This window comes from Colius striatus, chromosome 1, assembly GCF_028858725.1.
Source record: "Colius striatus isolate bColStr4 chromosome 1, bColStr4.1.hap1, whole genome shotgun sequence".
NCBI lineage: Eukaryota > Metazoa > Chordata > Aves > Coliiformes > Coliidae > Colius > Colius striatus.
In genome coordinates this window covers 118155333-118172633 of record NC_084759.1, presented here as the reverse complement: position 1 = coordinate 118172633, position 17301 = coordinate 118155333, and the positions used below count along the sequence as shown (strand labels likewise).

Genomic DNA, 17301 nt, shown 5'->3' with positions numbered 1-17301 from the left:
TGTTATCTTTCAGTGTGTTTGGATTTCCAGGGTAATGTATCTCAATTCAACTGTATTTTAGTCTGAGATGTTGACTGTTTTGTAGACTTTAAGGGGTTCTTGTAACTTGTCTCTGAACATTAATCAATTAGTGGACTAAAGATGACACATTATTCAAACATTCCCTCTTTTCGTATACTTGGTTTAATTGCAATAAATTGTTACTTGTCCTGAGTCTTACTACTTAATACCTCAGAAAGGTAACAGCTGTTTTAATTTTGTATGTATGTACAGACAAATCTTAAAAGTCATTCTTTCTGGGTGGAAATAAGAATTTTTACTAAAATTGATGCCTTGCTACTATTGCAATATTGATTCAGAAGTGACATACCATTAGTGTTTGAAAAATAGAAAGTGAAACCAGCTAGATAATTTGGCTGCATAGACTGAAGAGAATACAAATTAAATTTCATGTATTATTTTAGATTTTTATATCTGTGAAACTCACAAAGAAAACTTTAAATTATTTTCCTCGTTAATAATGTGTTATAACATTGCTGCCACAAACAGCATTCCAGTTGCTTTAACAGAGAATTTAATTTCCATGTGTATTGGGAGAGATTGTTGTTTTTTTGAAGTGATGCTTTCACTTTTGCTATAGACTTTCTGGGAAATGGATGACAGCACTTTTGCAGAGATTAAATGTGTTAATCCATACGCAGTGCGTGTTGTATTTTTTCACTATAATGATCCTCCCTGCTTTGCAGGACACAGTGAGAAAATGGCTGACACACTGCAAGCCTGTTGTGTCATGCTGCAACAGCATCTGGTCAGCTAGGAAGTATGTTATAAACTGTCTTTTTAAGGCATGAAAGCAGCTGTAGCAATAGATGTGCACCTCTAAGAGCACACAAATCACTCTCTTCTTAAGTGCAGGCCTGCCTTCTTCAATTTACGTGTACAAAAAAATAAGAACAGTGGATTAGACTTTGTTGGCTGAATTTTGAGTTCATTCGCTAGTAGTCTAGCCTGAGTTTTCCAATATTGCTTTGCAAAGTGATGTCATTTTACAAAACCTTTATCTCTGATAGTAAAACCAAGTAGAGTGAAGATTTTTGAAAGTTATTTCTTCATAACAATGTTATGTATAAGTTTTACAATGTACTAAGTACTTGGTCATCCATATCTAGTTAACATCAGTAGTGAACTTTCATAGTACTTTACTATAGAACTTTTATGAGCAGTTCCCTCTCTGATGCAATGAATTGGTGTCACATATTTGGTTTGAACACTGAAAAAGAAATATTTTTTTACATTAAGCTCTTCATGGACTTAAAACTCTGAAGAGTAGCAAATAAAACCAGTTTCTTTGTTGCAAAGTAAACAATGTTACTGGGTCTAGAAAAGTTTTTGCTTGCTAGGAGACATGTAGGTAATACTACGGCTTTTTAAACATTATCTAAATTTGCTGTTGTGCTTGGTATGCATTTTCTTCAGGTTAAGTCAATTTAGTTTGGGTTTTCATGGTTATCTGAGAAATGGAGTTTAAAGTGTCAAATGTATAAGCAGTTATTAGTTAAATAGTTAATCTATGAAAGGAATGTGCAACTGAAACATTAATATTGAGGGAAACTGGAGATTGTTTCCACACTGTGTTTAACAGTACTTTATATTTTTTTCTTCCTTAACAGTTTGTTGCAGCTGGAGATCATTTAGTTCACCACTGTCCTACTTGGCAATGGTAAGTAAAATCAGAACTCTAGAAAGCTAGCACCCTTACCTAGGCTTTCATGTGTTTCCATTGGATGCAACTATACAGTTGTCTTGTTTCAGAACAATACATGGACTCTTCCACTACAACTTCTGTTGTTTTTATGATGAAGCTATCTTTATGTCAGACGGGACTTATTTATTGCTCTGCAGAAGTAGTTGAGATGAAAATTTGTTTGGGAATTTTTTTCTTTCTTTTCCTAAAGTTTAAAAAAAACCCAAACTGGTACATACTGTGAATTATTTCAGTAGCAGCATGTCTCCCTGAGCTTGTCTTGGTGATTGGCAATTGAAAAAGCAAAGGCAATTGAATTGCTAGGAAGTAGCTGTAGTTGGTATATTCTAGACAAGCATTTGTTAATTAAATATATTCAAGATGACCTACATCAGATCACTTTTTGCAGTCCTTGCACTTGGAAGTCCTTTATCTTTCATGTACAATAAGGATGCAAATAAGGTGCTTCCTCATGTTTTACTGATGTGCTGTATTCTAAAACTAATCAATGTCTAGATGGGCATTGCCTGTGCAGTTGGTATCATCACAGCTCTTGGCTCTATATTGAGCCATGAGTTGCTGAAAGATAAGTTATTACACTTGAATTATTGTTGCTTGCCCTTTTACTGTCTCCTTCAGAGAGGACATGATGTTGAGTCTGGCCCGTGTGCCAGAGGTTTGGAACAGGGTATTTGGAATGTTACTCTTGTTTCAAACCGCAAAACACCTTTAAAGGTGAAAGGAAATGCTTCAGTAATGTGAACTTGGCAAAGATTACTTGAGCTCTAGAGACTATTGGCAGGTTTTATGTTTATGGCAGTCTGTTTCTTGCATTTTCTGAAGTTGCTTTCTTGAGACATTTGGGACTGGGTTGTTGTTGATCCTAGGAAATATTATATAGACTAGATTGTTCTGTTGATCTACCTTTGCCTGGGCATTTCAAACTGAAAGTAAGTTTTGAAGGAGAAAATAGTTTTGTTTCAGGATTTTAGTGGTGGCCAACCATTTTGACCCCTTACCTGTATGAAAGTCTTTGTATAGGGAATAGTAGTCATAGCAAACAGATTTTGAGAGTAGGTCAAGAGGAACACACAAAGTGTTCCTGATACACAGTGAAAATAGAAGGATTCTTTTGTTTGCAGATCACCAAATTCTCAACCTTTTATGGTGCACTTCGTTTTACAGGGCTTCAGGAGAAGAACTAAAAGTCAAGGCTTATCTGCCAACAGACAAACAGTTTTTGGTAACTAAAAATGGTAAGGCTAAAGTTTAAATATAAGTGTTCTTAGGATTGGTAGCATGGTCGACTGTGCTATCAATTCTACTGATTGTCTGTATTGACAGGGGAAGCAAGTATCTTGCACTTTGGATGCTTTGGCATCATGGTATTAAAATACGTTTTTCCTGCAGATCTAAAATTGTTTCCTCCGACCAGCTGTTAGCAGGGCTTTATACTAGTAATACAGCTCCCATTGATGAACTAAAAGTGAAATTTAAACAGTATAAACCTCCCTGTCTGTTTCCTTTCTCCTGTCTTTCAACTCATATTCAGTGTTTAGAAGGAAAAATGTTTATTTTCTTTTTTAATTTGGAAAACTCAGGCTATTGAAGTGTGCCCAAAATGTTTTTTTATGGGGACACTGATACTTTTAATTCAGATGTTTTGTTAATGTCGCTGTCCTTGTCCATAACAATAATAGAAAATACAATTTTAAATACATTTTGTATTAACTTCATGGTTGTGTATATATAATGCTTGTGGTGACTACCTTTATAACAGATAAAGAGGCTAACATCTTGGCACAGTGATGAGGAAATAATTTTATCAGAAGGTGTTATATCAAAATGTGTCAATGATAATGCCATTAGATGAACCTTTAGTACTGAGAACAGCCTTCAGAGATTGTAATTTTTACTTGGATTTCACTTACAGGCTTTTGGAGTCTTGCAGTGTGCTATTGTGTGAAAATGCTTACAGTGGTATTAGACAGACTTTCCTAAGATGGTCCTGATGGCTAGATGGACAACTGATCTACTTTATTTTTTATCCCCACTTCCAATGTCCCTCATTGCTCCGACCCTTTAAAGTCACATTTCAGTATGTTTCCTGCTGCTGATGACACGTTGGCTTACCGCCTGAGTCAAACCCGTGGGCTGTGGGTGCAGCTGTTAGCCATCCTACAAAGTTCATTTTGGATCTCTTCATGATGCCTTTCACACCCCTCTCCTTCCTTTCTGAAAGATTTAAGAGCAATTTACAAACTCTGCACTTTGTGCAGCAGGGTTTTTTTCCTAAACATAAGTAGAAGAGGAACATGTTTTACATAGCACTTGTTTATGACGTTGGAGAATGTCTGTTTTGCCTTTAGACCCACATTCTTTCTTTGACCACTTTATGAAAACTTTATATAGATCTGTACTTGAATGTCTCAGTAATGCATATGACTGAAGTTATTCTAAAAAACACATTAATTCTAGCTTCTTCTATACTTCTAGATGTTAATTTACAATTAAACATACCTCATATATCACATAAATAGCTAAAGCAGACCTTTAGCAGAATTCTAATGACATATCAGTTTAGTACACTGATGCTAATCCAGGCAAAGTTGTACTTAAACTAAAAGTTGTTTAGCAATGTGATAAAAACTAATAAGTTGTCTCCAATTGTTAGCAAATGAGAAGTTAATTATTTTCTAATCCTTAAGTTTGGATGGAAGTGCTCTATATGGGTAACAATGAATTTTTAAGGGCACTACAAGTGTTACGTTGTGCATGAAATAAAATATCCGGTACAGCACATCAACATATTTTCTTAAGTTCATGCTTTTACGTTTGAAATTTAATTTTAGGTTTCCTTAAATAAGTAAGTAGGAGAGACTACCACATTTCAGAAGGCTTTACAAGGTAATTTCTTGCACCAGTCTGGTTTTACATTGGAATGACTGCAGTCATTTTGCAATTTTTTGCAGTGCCGTGCTACAAAAGGTGTAAGCAGATGGAGTACTCAGATGAGCAGGAAGCAATTATAGAAGAAGATGATGGTGATGGGGGATGGGTAGACACTTTTCACAATGCAGGTATTCAAAGTCTTGCTTCAGATTTTGTGTTTCGTAACCTGAAAGATTTTCACTTTCCACTCTTAAGTAAAATCTTTTCTGACGTATAAATGGCTGTGTACTGGTATCTAATCTGGAAGCAATAGGTTACGTTGCCAGCTACTCAGTTGATTGATATGGAGCTGCTCAAGTGTTTAAAGTTGTGTATGACTGAGACAGGCTACTTTTAGAGATATTGAGAAAAGATTATTTCAATGTTCTCTTAATAATGTTCTAGGAAGTTATTTTTAAAAATGAGCTTGTTCCTTAGTAAGAAGATCCTGTGAAGAAAATGCTTGTTTACCTTATTTGTTCAAAGAATAATCACATTTCTCTTTTCTCAAGATTGCTTGTGAAGCATGTTGAGGTCTTTACCTTAATGATGGCCTTAACTGACTTAATCATTTCAGTGTTTCCCATTCTGTTAGATTGAGTTAGAAAGGGAGATCGTTAGAAAATAGCTATTATCTTAGTAGCTGAAGTAACTGGGGGAAGGGTTGGGGGGGGTGTGGGCAGGCACTAAAAAGAAATAAAATACTGTTTAATAGAGATATGAGTGTGGGAGATGATCCTCTTTTTACACTAAGTCCTTATGTAAGCATATGTTTATAAAGAAGCCCAAAAAGTACTGCTTACGTGAATCTACCTTTTAGCTTTTCTGGCACAACCTCTTATAAATCCTTGCTCTTTTCTAAGTATTGGCAAGTGTATTAGTTTTAGTCTGTTTCTTCATGTTCTAGCATGAGTGAATATAATTCTGACATTCATTGACGTTGTCTCCACCGTTTCCAAAGCTAGAAAGTACTCCACTCAGATTTTTACATTATTTGGTGTAAATTTTTTGCTGTAATGTGGAAGAAGTTCTCTAAATAGTTCATCCAGGCAGAGGAGAAAATGAGTGGGAGAAGATGCCTTTTGTTTCTGTAGATGTACATTTTTTGTCATTGTCAATTCTTAGACAGTATCACAGTTCATAATTGAACATCTCACACAAAAGAAACATAGCATAGTTTAGTCATATCCTTGAGTTAAAGCTGGATTTTCCATCCCTGCTGTGAATAGATTCTCTGCCAAATCAACTGGAGAGTTAATTAAATAAATGTACTTTGTCAAAGTAGAGTCTTGGCATGTATACCACAGAGTACTAGGTGACAGATGCAGTAAAACTAGAAGACTAATGGGGAGGAACTCAAGAGCAGATGCTACTGTGACTTTGATTCTTTTACCCCCCACTTCCTCTCAGCTGAAAGCAGTGATGCTTTGTCATGAACACTTTGCTTTCAAGGTGCTCAGAAATGTTCATAAATGCATGTCTTGCTCATGAAGTTCAGTTTTGTTATTGTGACATGAATGCCTATCCCAAACTCTTTTATGCAAAAATTTCCTGAAGTAGAAATCCAAATGACTTTGTAACATTCCATCATCAAAACTGTTACTACATTCAAGAGCTGTGCTGTTGTGCTCTTTCTTACTGGTATAGTTTGTTTATGGATGACCAGCACCAAGTATACTACCCATACCAAACAAACAGCCCTTCAAATATCAAAATGGTTATAAAATGTAACTTGGAAAGATGATCTTCTGCTTTCTGAAGTCTTTGTGACCTGTTTCTATACTGTTCTGCAACAACGAAACAAGTTGTTCTAACGCAAACTTGTTCAATTAACAGGTGTAGCAGGTGCAACAGAAGCAGTTAAGGAGCTCACACTAGACAGTAAGGTACTTGTTTCTAAATGTTCTTCTTGCTTTGTTACAGGACCTAAAGGTAACATAAGTCTTAACTACAACAAACTACTACTGCTTGTGAAAGATAAAATATTCTTTGTCACTAGGTGTGTTGCAAGAATACACTGACCTTCAGAGCACATGTTATTAGTCTAAGCACGTACATCCCCTTATTACTACATTTTTACTGAGGTGATGTTCTTTTTGCAATGCTTTTAGCCAATGTGCTCTTGTGCCAGGCTTCTAGAAACTGTAAAAGATTTTCTTTACAGGATTAGTACAACTTTGTGTTTTAAGAAACTAGTGTTTGGGAATATGGTGTAAATATTTTTTTTAATGGAAAAAAATAAAGTAGGGAGGTAAAGTGTTTCTTAATAACATTTTAACTACTGCCAGCAAAGTTTCAACATATATGATCTTGTTTGACAGGCTTGTGGCCTCAAGTTTAGAAGTGCTAAACTGTTTAAATGTATATGTCTTATAAAGTCATCAGTTTCTCTGTGTGTTGCAACAAAGTCAGCCTGCAGCAGGAGCCAAATCTGAAACTTAAGTCCTCGGGAAGCAGAAGATTTGGAAGTACTGGAAATGAAAATGTGTTAGCTAACTTGTTTTAAGAAATGTGGAGAAGGTCACAAAATGCTGTAGTTAAAGTGAGGTGCTGTCTGTGCGCTATGGGAGTTTGTTAAACCATCCAAACAGAAAACTTTGAATTCTAAACCTAAGGGTGAAAGAATAGACATGCTACTGCACAGCTGTAAACAGCTCAAAATGTTATTGATATGATGAACTGTGAAGTACATGTATTTCAAGTGAAACTGTGGCAAACATAGTAAAGGTACTGCTTTTTCACAAGTCAGTAGCATGAGAGTGGACCAAACACTTTAAGGGATGCCTAAAAGTGATCACTATTTCTGTGAAGCACAATGCTCACAGAATGTTACTGTGATTCATAACTTGGGAATTAAACCCTTCCAGATCATAAAGTCAAAGGAGGTATTTTTAAGCAGATTTTTAATATCCTACTAGGACTTTTAAGTTGTATTAATAAGCAAATGTTTCAGTTCAGTATAGTGCTTCTTAGTATTGCAGAAACTATTTTTCTGGTTCACTGTATGTATTTACTGGATTTATACCTTAAATTTGCTGTGTATGTTAGACTGTGTAGATGCAGCAGTATTTAAAGCAGTGCTTTCAATTTAACTTCTAAAGGATAACATAAAAATACCAGAACGTTCAGCATCTTATGAAGATGATGATGAGGAAGATGAAGGAGAAGCTGCAGACATGGAAGGTAATTCCTTAAATTGGATGGGACGTGTGTTATTTCAGTCCTTTAACTAAAGCAATACACTCTATAAGAAAACACTCCTTTTTGTGAAATATGTGCTGAAAAATTTGGCAAGCATATGCTCTTTATCTTTTTTAAGGTGTAATTGATGCATGGTTAACTTGTGTGCCAAAACCTCTGTGAATGTTATTGAGAAATTAATTTGAGTAGCAGAACAAATCCAAGCAAGTATAAATTAGGAATTCAGCTCAGCTTCCTTGTTCATCATATGCTTACCATAGTCTTGGTCAGATTTGCATTTAAAAAGGTACAGTCTGGTTTGGGGGTTGAGAAGTCCACCTGAACAAAACATCTTTAGTTAAACATAGATTGTTTTAAAGGAATTGTTTGTGAATGAGAAATATTATCACTAGCTACAAGCTGAACATAGAATTTTATGGGTCTTCTTTTCAGAGTATGAAGAAAGTGGGCTATTGGAGACAGATGATGTGAGTGAACAGTTCTCTCTCTTGTCTGTTACAATGCTTTTCACCAATACAAGCTCAAGCAAAGTGAAAATAATAGTAACAAATGGATAACACAACAAGCTTGTTATGAGCAGTGGAATTACTGAGCCTGGTTTCCTATGGATTTGTCTCCTGCCAACCTACTGCAGTAACCTTAACTCTTAGGTCCTTGAAGACTGTGTTCACAGTAATGTTGCTTCTTTTTGCTGGTTCTTTTCCCTCTGCTTATACACAGTGCTGTATTCACAAGAACTAAAACATGCAGTATGTGGAAGATGAGTGGCTTATAGGTTCAGTAGATTACACTGACACACCAGACTGTCATGAGAAAAAACAGAGGGCATGATTATTTGTGGTAAGGTCTGCTAAGGTCTTCATGAACTTGCACAAACTAAGACCTCTGACTTCTGAATTTCATTGGAATTGTTTGTTGGGTTCAAAAGTTATTGGTTAAAAAAAAAGGGAGGGGAATGTGACAATGTGCTTGTATGCTTCCTTAAGAAATCGGACCTTTTTTAAAACCAACAAACAAACCCCACCAAAAATAAAACCAAAAACCACTTGGTGGAGGAGAAACTAATACTCCTAATTTAAAGGTAAAAGCAAACCCCAAAAAGCTTATAGTTTTTTAATGCTTACTTAAGAACATTCATTTCAGTTTTACAGCTTTACATAACTACTTAGGATGGGAAAGGAGGGAATCCAAACAAGATTATACTAATGTTGTTATTTTTTACCTTGAACCAGGCAACACTTGACACAAGACAGATTGTAGAAGCTAACAAAGCTAAAGTTGATGTTGGAGGGGAAGATGCTATTCTACAGACTAGAACTTACGACCTCTACATCACCTACGACAAATACTACCAAACTCCAAGGCTTTGGTTGTTTGGATATGATGAGGTATAAACTATATCTTGGGGGTTTTTTCCCCTCTTTTGTGAAATTAGACTCATTGTGTCAAATAGCAAGGCCATTTTGCTGATTATTCACACTAGAAATATAAAAGAAAAAGTAGAGAGCCATTATGCAGGCAGATTTGCAGACAGAACTCATGTTGCCTGCAAGAAGTAAGAACAATTTCACTGAAAACTATTCTTGGTGACCAAGCACGTTTGGGAGGAAGCAAATCATGTTCTGTTATTTGGGTTTGTCAGCTCTGTAGAGCTAGTAATAACCGCTGTAAACTTAAACAAGTGAGCAGGTATGTGGCTTTGTGATTTTTAGAGGGAGAGGGTTAGGTAAATCACTGTTCTCTTTAGTTACTAAGTTTCTTGAATTAAAGCTGATTAGGGCTTACAGCTCAGGAAATCAAATGATTCTCAAATATATTGAATTTACAGCTCACCTGGATATTAAACCAAAAAAATTGTGCTGGACTATTTCTACACCATACAGATTTTATAACACTTGGTTCTTTTCAATATACTTTTGGAACCATTGATATTAGATGCTTAGAATTTATGGTGTTTCATCTGTTAATGATGTAAGAATCTTTTGGTCCTTCTCAGCAATTCTTCGTTAGTAATGCTTTTGTTCTTTTGTTCCTCTTTCCCATTTAGCAACGGCAGCCTTTAACAGTAGAGCATATGTATGAAGATATTAGTCAAGATCATGTCAAGAAAACAGTGACCATTGAAAACCATCCTCATCTTCCTCCACCTCCCATGTGCTCAGTTCATCCATGCAGGTAACTCTTTGTTTCTGGTGTGATTCAGCATGCAAGTACAAGATGTTTGTTAAGGATTTGGATCAGGTTTTATGGTCTGCCCTAATGGTCTTTTATCTTCTGAGGAGTATGAAAGGAAGATAACAGCAGTTCTCTGAAGTCATTCCAATGCTCACTGCTGCAAGGATACTTTGCAGTTAGAGATACCTTCTTTCTGCTGAATTTGCTTTACCTCCACTTCCCTTTAGACTCCAGAAGATGGCAGAGTACTAGAACTTGATAGAAGTTCTCTTACGTCTTAATCTACTGCTTTTTTCAAGGATGAAAGTACAATGTGTTCTTTGGGAACTATTTGAACATGAAATTACTCTTATTTTGTGATAAGTACCTTCTGGTCCTCTGGGAGTCCTTGAAATTTTACACTGATAAACAGAGGTCCTCTAATCACCTCACTGAATTATTTATTGAGCCAGTGCAAAACACACTTGTGTTTTAGGGTCTTTTCTGTTGTGTTTTCCACATTTTTCACTCAAGATGTAGGAAGTCTGTAGTTCAACTGATAGTCACACCTATTTTTTTTCTAGGGCTTTGAAAGGTGCCTTTTGGTTTAGATATAGACCTTAAAATCCTTTTAGATGACTCAGTGATACAGAGCCAGTATCTTAAACAGTCTAACTCTTCAGCTTCTTGATAGTGTGCGGTTCTTATAGATGTGAGTTTGGGCTCTTGTCTCATTTTTTAAAAGAGACATCGTTGATGATCTTGCACTGTTGTCATGGAAAAGGATAAAATTCTGCACACTACACTTACTTAAACTAAATATTTAATGTATTATAAATAAATATTTATCTAATCAGTATGATGGTAGTGAAAGAAAAATTTGTTGAGAGTTATTGAAAGTGAAGTTATCAAAATGATCCAGAATTAGAAAGTCCCTGGGTTGTATATTGCTGGAAGCTGGTAGTACTTTGAGGGACACATTAGTAGATGGATGGCCTAGGCATTACTAGGACTCCGGCCTCTTGCTTGAGCACATGGTATAAGATAATAAGCAGGACATGGTAGATATTTGGTTTGATCCAGTAAGATATTTTGTATGAACATAGCAGTGTTAATATGTCAACCTGTTAGTGGCTTTAACTGTCTTTATCATTTGCTGTCTGCAGAGTTTTGGATAAAAAAATAGATGCAGCTTTTTGTGCAACAAGTGTTTCTGAAGGAGTGTCAGGTGGGATGAACGTAGCAAGCCTTGATAGACAGACTAGGAAGATGATTGATTAATAGAAGCAGGAAGAAACCCTAAAGTGAAGGCTTAATTTAGTGGTTGCTGGAAGCCCTACTAATAAATTGTGATGAAGCTCCTGTTGGTGGATGCAGGCTGAGAGGGCACTCTAAGAAGAAACACAGAGGACCAGATGTTTGGATGTGACAGCCCTCACAGACTAGGTAGGCCTGTGAGTTTTATATAGGGCTGTGACTGCAATGTAATTTGCTTAATTTTGCAGATATCTTTGCAGAGCAAGAATTAATTTAATGCTGGTCTGTGAATTTGGATTGGGTCTTCATGGATGAGAGAGCTCTGTGTACATATTTTCACTTCCTCTGAAGCCAGTGAAGTGCCAATGCCTTGGTTATGTAATCCACATCTACGCTCGAAGAAACAGTTTGCATCATGGCACTTGTTCCAATTAGTCTTTTAAGCATGAAGGATAAGTGATATCACAGTGAGATTATGCAATCGATGATGCATAGCTGATAGTGTTAAATGTGGAGGAAGCTGTCTAGTTTCAAAAAAAAGATTTTAAAAAAGCAGTCTACTTGACTGACAACTGTTTAACATTGGAAAGCTTAAAGAAGGTCATCTTGAGATGCTAATGGCACATCTAAAATGAGATTCTAAGTATATTCTCTTACTCTCTGAGTCAAACTATTCTATTTTCTTAAATTGGTAAGGCTAACAGCTAACAAGGTCTGGATTTCTGAGGTGAAAAATAACTGCTGAATATTTTGATTTGCTCTTAATTTAGCTAGGAAGTACCAGTACTCTGGTGTTCCAAGAGTTGTGTAACTTAGGGTCTTTGGATGATCCTAAATGTACTTGGCTGTTTCTTGTGACGTGTACACCACCATGTCACGCGTCAGAGAGAGGAAAAAATCAGTGTCTAGTGCTGCTGTCAGCTGCTTGCGATAGCTTCTATTTTGAGTAGTTAGTTGAAACTGTTCATCTTGCAGCTCTGCTCTGAGTTGTATCACTTGTCAGCGTTTTTATGGTACTGGGAGGAACATAGTCAACTTCCTCATTAATTGCAGCAAACTGATTTACAATTTTCAACTTTTTTAATGTGGATATTATGAAGAAACTATTAAACTAGCTAAGTAATAAATGCATTTACAGTTAGATCTGAATTGCTAATTCCAAAGGCTTATTTTTCTCCATTTCAGAATAAATGGTGAGAGGCTTCCAAACTCTGTTTCCTTACATGCTCTATAATTGCCTGCAGGGAAGTGACTAAAGGCAACTGCAAGAATCAGTGAATTGTAGATCTCCAAGTTAATTTACCGTGACAGATTCTGAATGTTTCTGCTAATGATGACATTTGGGGTTTTTTTACACAGTGGTATCATTGTTACAGAATCAAATTCGGCAGTTTGAAAAACAATCAAATTCAGTTCTGTACAGCAGTTATAGAATCAAATTCATAGGTAATTCTGGGAACAGTGGAAGCTTATATAGAGTTGTCCACTAGACTGAAAGCCATATGGAAGGCCTTTTGCCTCTATGAACTGCAAGGAGTGTGAAAGGAATGAATAATTTCTAGTGTTAGAGTTTCTTTTTCTCCGTATGTCAGGAAGGCTTTTGGGTTTTACTTTTGCTTTCTGATGATATATATTGTCCTTCCAGCTGATGCTCAGACAATGTCAGTATGTCAGCTGTGCTGAATTCCAGTGTGAAGTCAGTAACAAATGTATTGACTGTCAGCTTTGGTCATTTGTGAAGCAGGAGAGGGTTTCTTGACCTGGAAATTGAACATTGCTTATGAGAACATAAAAGATTGTGTAATCAATCTAAGAAATCAGCTTGTTTCAACTTATTTTTAACTCTTTAATGTAAGTCTTAACTCTGTATATCTCATTCCATTTTCAGTAAAAACAACAGTATTTCTGACTTGGAATAAGAATAGTATGTTACTTGAACCATTTCAAGAGTTGATTGCCATACCAGAAAGTAAATTAGGTGATTTTTAGCAGATGTTTTAAGTGTCTGATCTATTTGATATCTCAAGTGATATACAAACAGGTCCTGGAACAAGCACTGATGAGCATATAGTATATTTAGTCATCTTGAGTTAGTGTTACTTCTGGGTGAATTTCTATTCAGAAGTTAAAAAAAAAAAACCACAAACAAGATAGCAGGATATTGTAGATGACATTTCTCCCAAAGTTATCTTCTTTCTTTCCCTTGGGGGATGATATACCTACTTCATATTAATTCCTCAACATTTTCTTACAGAAGCAAACTGAAATCGGGAAACAAACTTTAGAAAGTGTATAAAGCACCTGCAAATGTTTTAATGAGTAACTGTACAACAGTTAAGAATGACTATTATTATAGCCATTATGGAATTCCTGGTATCTAACTAGTCTTTAGAAAACAGAAAAGAAAAAATGTCATTAAGATACATGAAGTTGAGCCACTACCCTGTTAAAGATTTCCAATAGCTGTAGGGTGACCCATGTCCTGCGCCAGTGCAAAAAATAGTCCACAGTTACGGACAAGGTCAAAGCTTAAGTTTTGAAGGTGACCAGACAGCTATATAGAAGCAACTGGCCTTGGCACCTGATATGGCATATGTCTGCACAGCCATCATGGGAATCCAGAATTGGAATCAATTGTGAACGTTAGCTAATTTGCAAAGACCAACAGGACAGTGAGTGACAAATGCTGACCTTTAGTATTTCCCCAGACTTGCATGTTCCTGTTTACAATGCGGCTTGGTAACTTTGCAACAGCTTCCTTCCTTGTGTTTGCAGTCCCTGGTAGCATGATTAACTTTGAAGGCAAATACTAAATGCCAGTTACTGGTCAGCTATTTAGACTTGCATAATGGTCTCAAAACATGGTCTGAAAGTTATGCAAACTCTGCTTACCACTATTGCTTTTTCTCAGTAGGCACATAGGTTGTTTCGGAACGGATATTTTAAACTACTACCATGAACTTGTTTTCAGTGTTGTGTGGGTGGATGCCTATAGCCCCATGTGACCTCATTGATTAAAGATTGCCTATAAATTTAAAACACAGTTGAAGTAGATAAAATTAAGATGACTTACACAAACTCAGAGTTTGTGTTAAAAATATATAAACATTAAATAAAATACATAATCATACAGTAGTTCTTCCCTCCGATTTTCTGTGTGCATCATCCTCTGGTTTATGGGACGTAAGAACTATGCTGAACACAAGACCATTACTTCTGAATTGTAACTGATTGTGAAAAGATTTGAAGTTGATAAAGACTAGAGATATTCAAAATCAAACCAGAGAAGATCTCAAGCAATCTGTTCTGATTTACTGCTCATTGAGCAAGGAGGCTTGGACAAAATGATGACCAGTCTCTCCCAATATCAGCTATTCTGTGGTACCATGTTAGATTCCCAGGATCAGCTTTGTAGACAAATGTTTGTGTAGTTCATAGTAGACCTGGTATGTCAGTGATGACTTAATGTCAAAACACAGTGACCTGAGGAAATGTTTACCCTCCTCTCTAGTGCTTTACAATAACATGGCCATGAGAGAGAAGCATTTAGCTTTGAAACTGTTGATCTGGCACAGAACTCAAGTTATTGCTGTAGCCAGAGAATTTATATACCCAAAGTCAGTATGAGACAAGACTTCTGAGTTTCTGCAGGGCTGGTTCAGCCTGGCTTTTCTAGGATGCTATAAATTAGGTGTTTTATACCTTGTAAGAGTGCAGCAGATGCCTAGAAATTGCTGCAACATTTTTAGCTATCTTTTTCAAGGGTCATCAGGGATCTTCTGGTGGCCTGCTGCTGGGAAGGATTGCCTTCTGGGGACTTACCTGATAGCTTCTGTGGCATTTAGCAATCAACAATTACACTAGCGACAAGCAATATGTATTGACTCTCATTATAGTACCTAGTCTACACTGTAGCATAGAGCGTCTTTCTCTTTCCTTGTAAATGTTAAGGAGCTGGCCAATAATGTTAAATTCATCACTTAATATTAACTTTCCATTCTTGTTGAGGTTTTTTTTTCCTTGGTAAACTTAAAGCTGCTTCTTCTTGCTGCTGCTGAAGCTAAAAGTCCAAAACTATTTAATTTGCACAAAACCTAATACTATTGAGATCAAGAGGGAGTTATTTTTTCCATAAAATGTTTTCACTGTTTCTGATGTGTTTTTCAGGCATGCAGAAGTGATGAAGAAAATAATTGAGACTGTTGCAGAAGGTGGGGGAGAACTTGGAGTTCACATGTATCCTTTTTCATTACTACACAATGTTCTCAGAGATTTCTTGTGGTGTAAGGAGCTGTTATCTCACAGTTCCTAAACTGGAATGCAATTGTGTGTGAAAGCAGTAAACAGCTTTTTGTGGCAGCACTTGCTAGATTTCTGGGATGAGCTCCTCTGCGCAAACTGTTAACCAGTTGTGGGTGTGGATCTGGGGGGCACAGAGGCAGTGTGTTGCTGGGAGCAGGAGCAATGGGGAAAGCAGGTAGGATTTGAAGGAATGGGATTGAGCTCTTCTTTTTAGGGGTGTGGAGGAGGTAGCTGTGAGTATGAAACTGAGATCCCAGTGTAGGAGGCAGAGTCTGGAGGTTCATGAACTCTAGCCAGACTGTAATCACTCCTTTTGGTACAACAGCTTCAGTGTTAGATTTGAATCTGAAATTAGTTTCTGAAAGATTTAGAGATCCCATTATCTCTACTCTGCATGTGAACAATATCTTGGTAAAACATTCAACTGACCAAAAAAAAAAAAAGCAACAAAAATTACTAAAACATTTCTGAACATCAATAGCAAGTGCCTGACAATTAGAGTTTTCTTTTAGCAAGGTGATATGGTAGTTACAGAAGCGTGTTCTGTCAAAACAGGGTTCTAACTGCTCTTGCTGCTCTAAGAAAAGCAAGGGGGGATTACTGAGCAGCTGTAAAATTCCCTGAATCAATAAAATTCCCATTCGTGGTATGAGTTGAGATTTGCTAAATCTGCAGCAAGCACCTGAAACTGAAATGGAAAATAACTTTTCTGGCAAGGTAGTTCCAGTCTTCTACTCTTCAATAGCTAGAAATGTCTCACTTCAAGATTTGTATTACTTTTTTCTGCTATTGCTAAACAAAGTGAAGTTTTAATAGACAATTTCTTCCCTCATTATTAAATTGTTTATCATGAGACTGACATGCTAAGATAAGTTTTACTTCTATCGAGTACCGACATAACTTAATTATCACTTGAAAGTAGTAGTTTATTTTAATTTTTCAGTTCTCTACCTCAGTCCCAGATGGGCACACAATTCTGTTTATAACTATCCAGTATAATCCACACTGCACATTGAGGCCCAATGTGCATTTGAAGGAGACACGAGGGAGATGAGAAAGGTCACCTCTACAAAGCCAGACTTCTCACCTTAGCAAAACTAATATCTGTTTTCCCTCATCAACAGGAAGGAGATCTTTGAAATAATGATTCAGAACAGGAACCTGTTTCTTTTTCTGGGTCACTGAAATACTGAGGGAGGAGCCTGCTTTCCCTGCAACTGCAAGAAGGTAGCTAGGGATTAGCCTTGCTAGGTGCAATTCACTTTGGCATTTGCTAATGGCAAATATTAAGTATGTAAATGGGATTGTAAATATTTGTGTGGTGGTTCTAAGATTTATTGAAAATAACCCTTGGTTACCTGCTTTAACTTAAAAGGTTAAAGAAAGTCTGTATGTTTGGGCAAGCATTAGACATCATTACCACAGCTCTCCTGTATTAATTTCCCATTCTCTAACTGTATAATTGGTAGGTATTGTTTCCCTGTTAGCAAGAAGCACTGTTGAGCAGACCACTGAATGTGTCTTTTGCTGTATTTTACAGGATTTCTAGCTATTGTAGATTTTCCTTGACAAGAAACTCAGGTATCTTCTTATTTTCTTGAAATTTGTACAGGCGGTCATTCCAACGATAGAATATGACTACACGAGGCACTTTACCATGTAACTAAAATGAGAGATGTTCTCCTCTAATAAATCTTTTTTTAAGTAACCTA

At 36.5% G+C, this 17301-nt stretch overlaps 1 protein-coding gene across 1 annotated transcript in view; it reads left to right on the top strand.

Moving 5' to 3' along the window:
• ATG3 (autophagy related 3) overlaps positions 1 to 17301 on the top strand; it is a 22338-nt gene extending 5037 nt beyond the window's left edge. Inside the window, exons 3-12 of the mRNA XM_062004899.1 lie at positions 1671 to 1720; positions 2930 to 3000; positions 4717 to 4824; positions 6512 to 6561; positions 7777 to 7858; positions 8309 to 8343; positions 9109 to 9264; positions 9924 to 10051; positions 15455 to 15523; positions 17171 to 17301. Of these exons, the coding sequence (XP_061860883.1) occupies positions 1671 to 1720; positions 2930 to 3000; positions 4717 to 4824; positions 6512 to 6561; positions 7777 to 7858; positions 8309 to 8343; positions 9109 to 9264; positions 9924 to 10051; positions 15455 to 15523; positions 17171 to 17252 (831 nt within the window). The 3' untranslated portion in view covers positions 17253 to 17301. The remainder of the gene's footprint in view (positions 1 to 1670; positions 1721 to 2929; positions 3001 to 4716; positions 4825 to 6511; positions 6562 to 7776; positions 7859 to 8308; positions 8344 to 9108; positions 9265 to 9923; positions 10052 to 15454; positions 15524 to 17170) is intronic.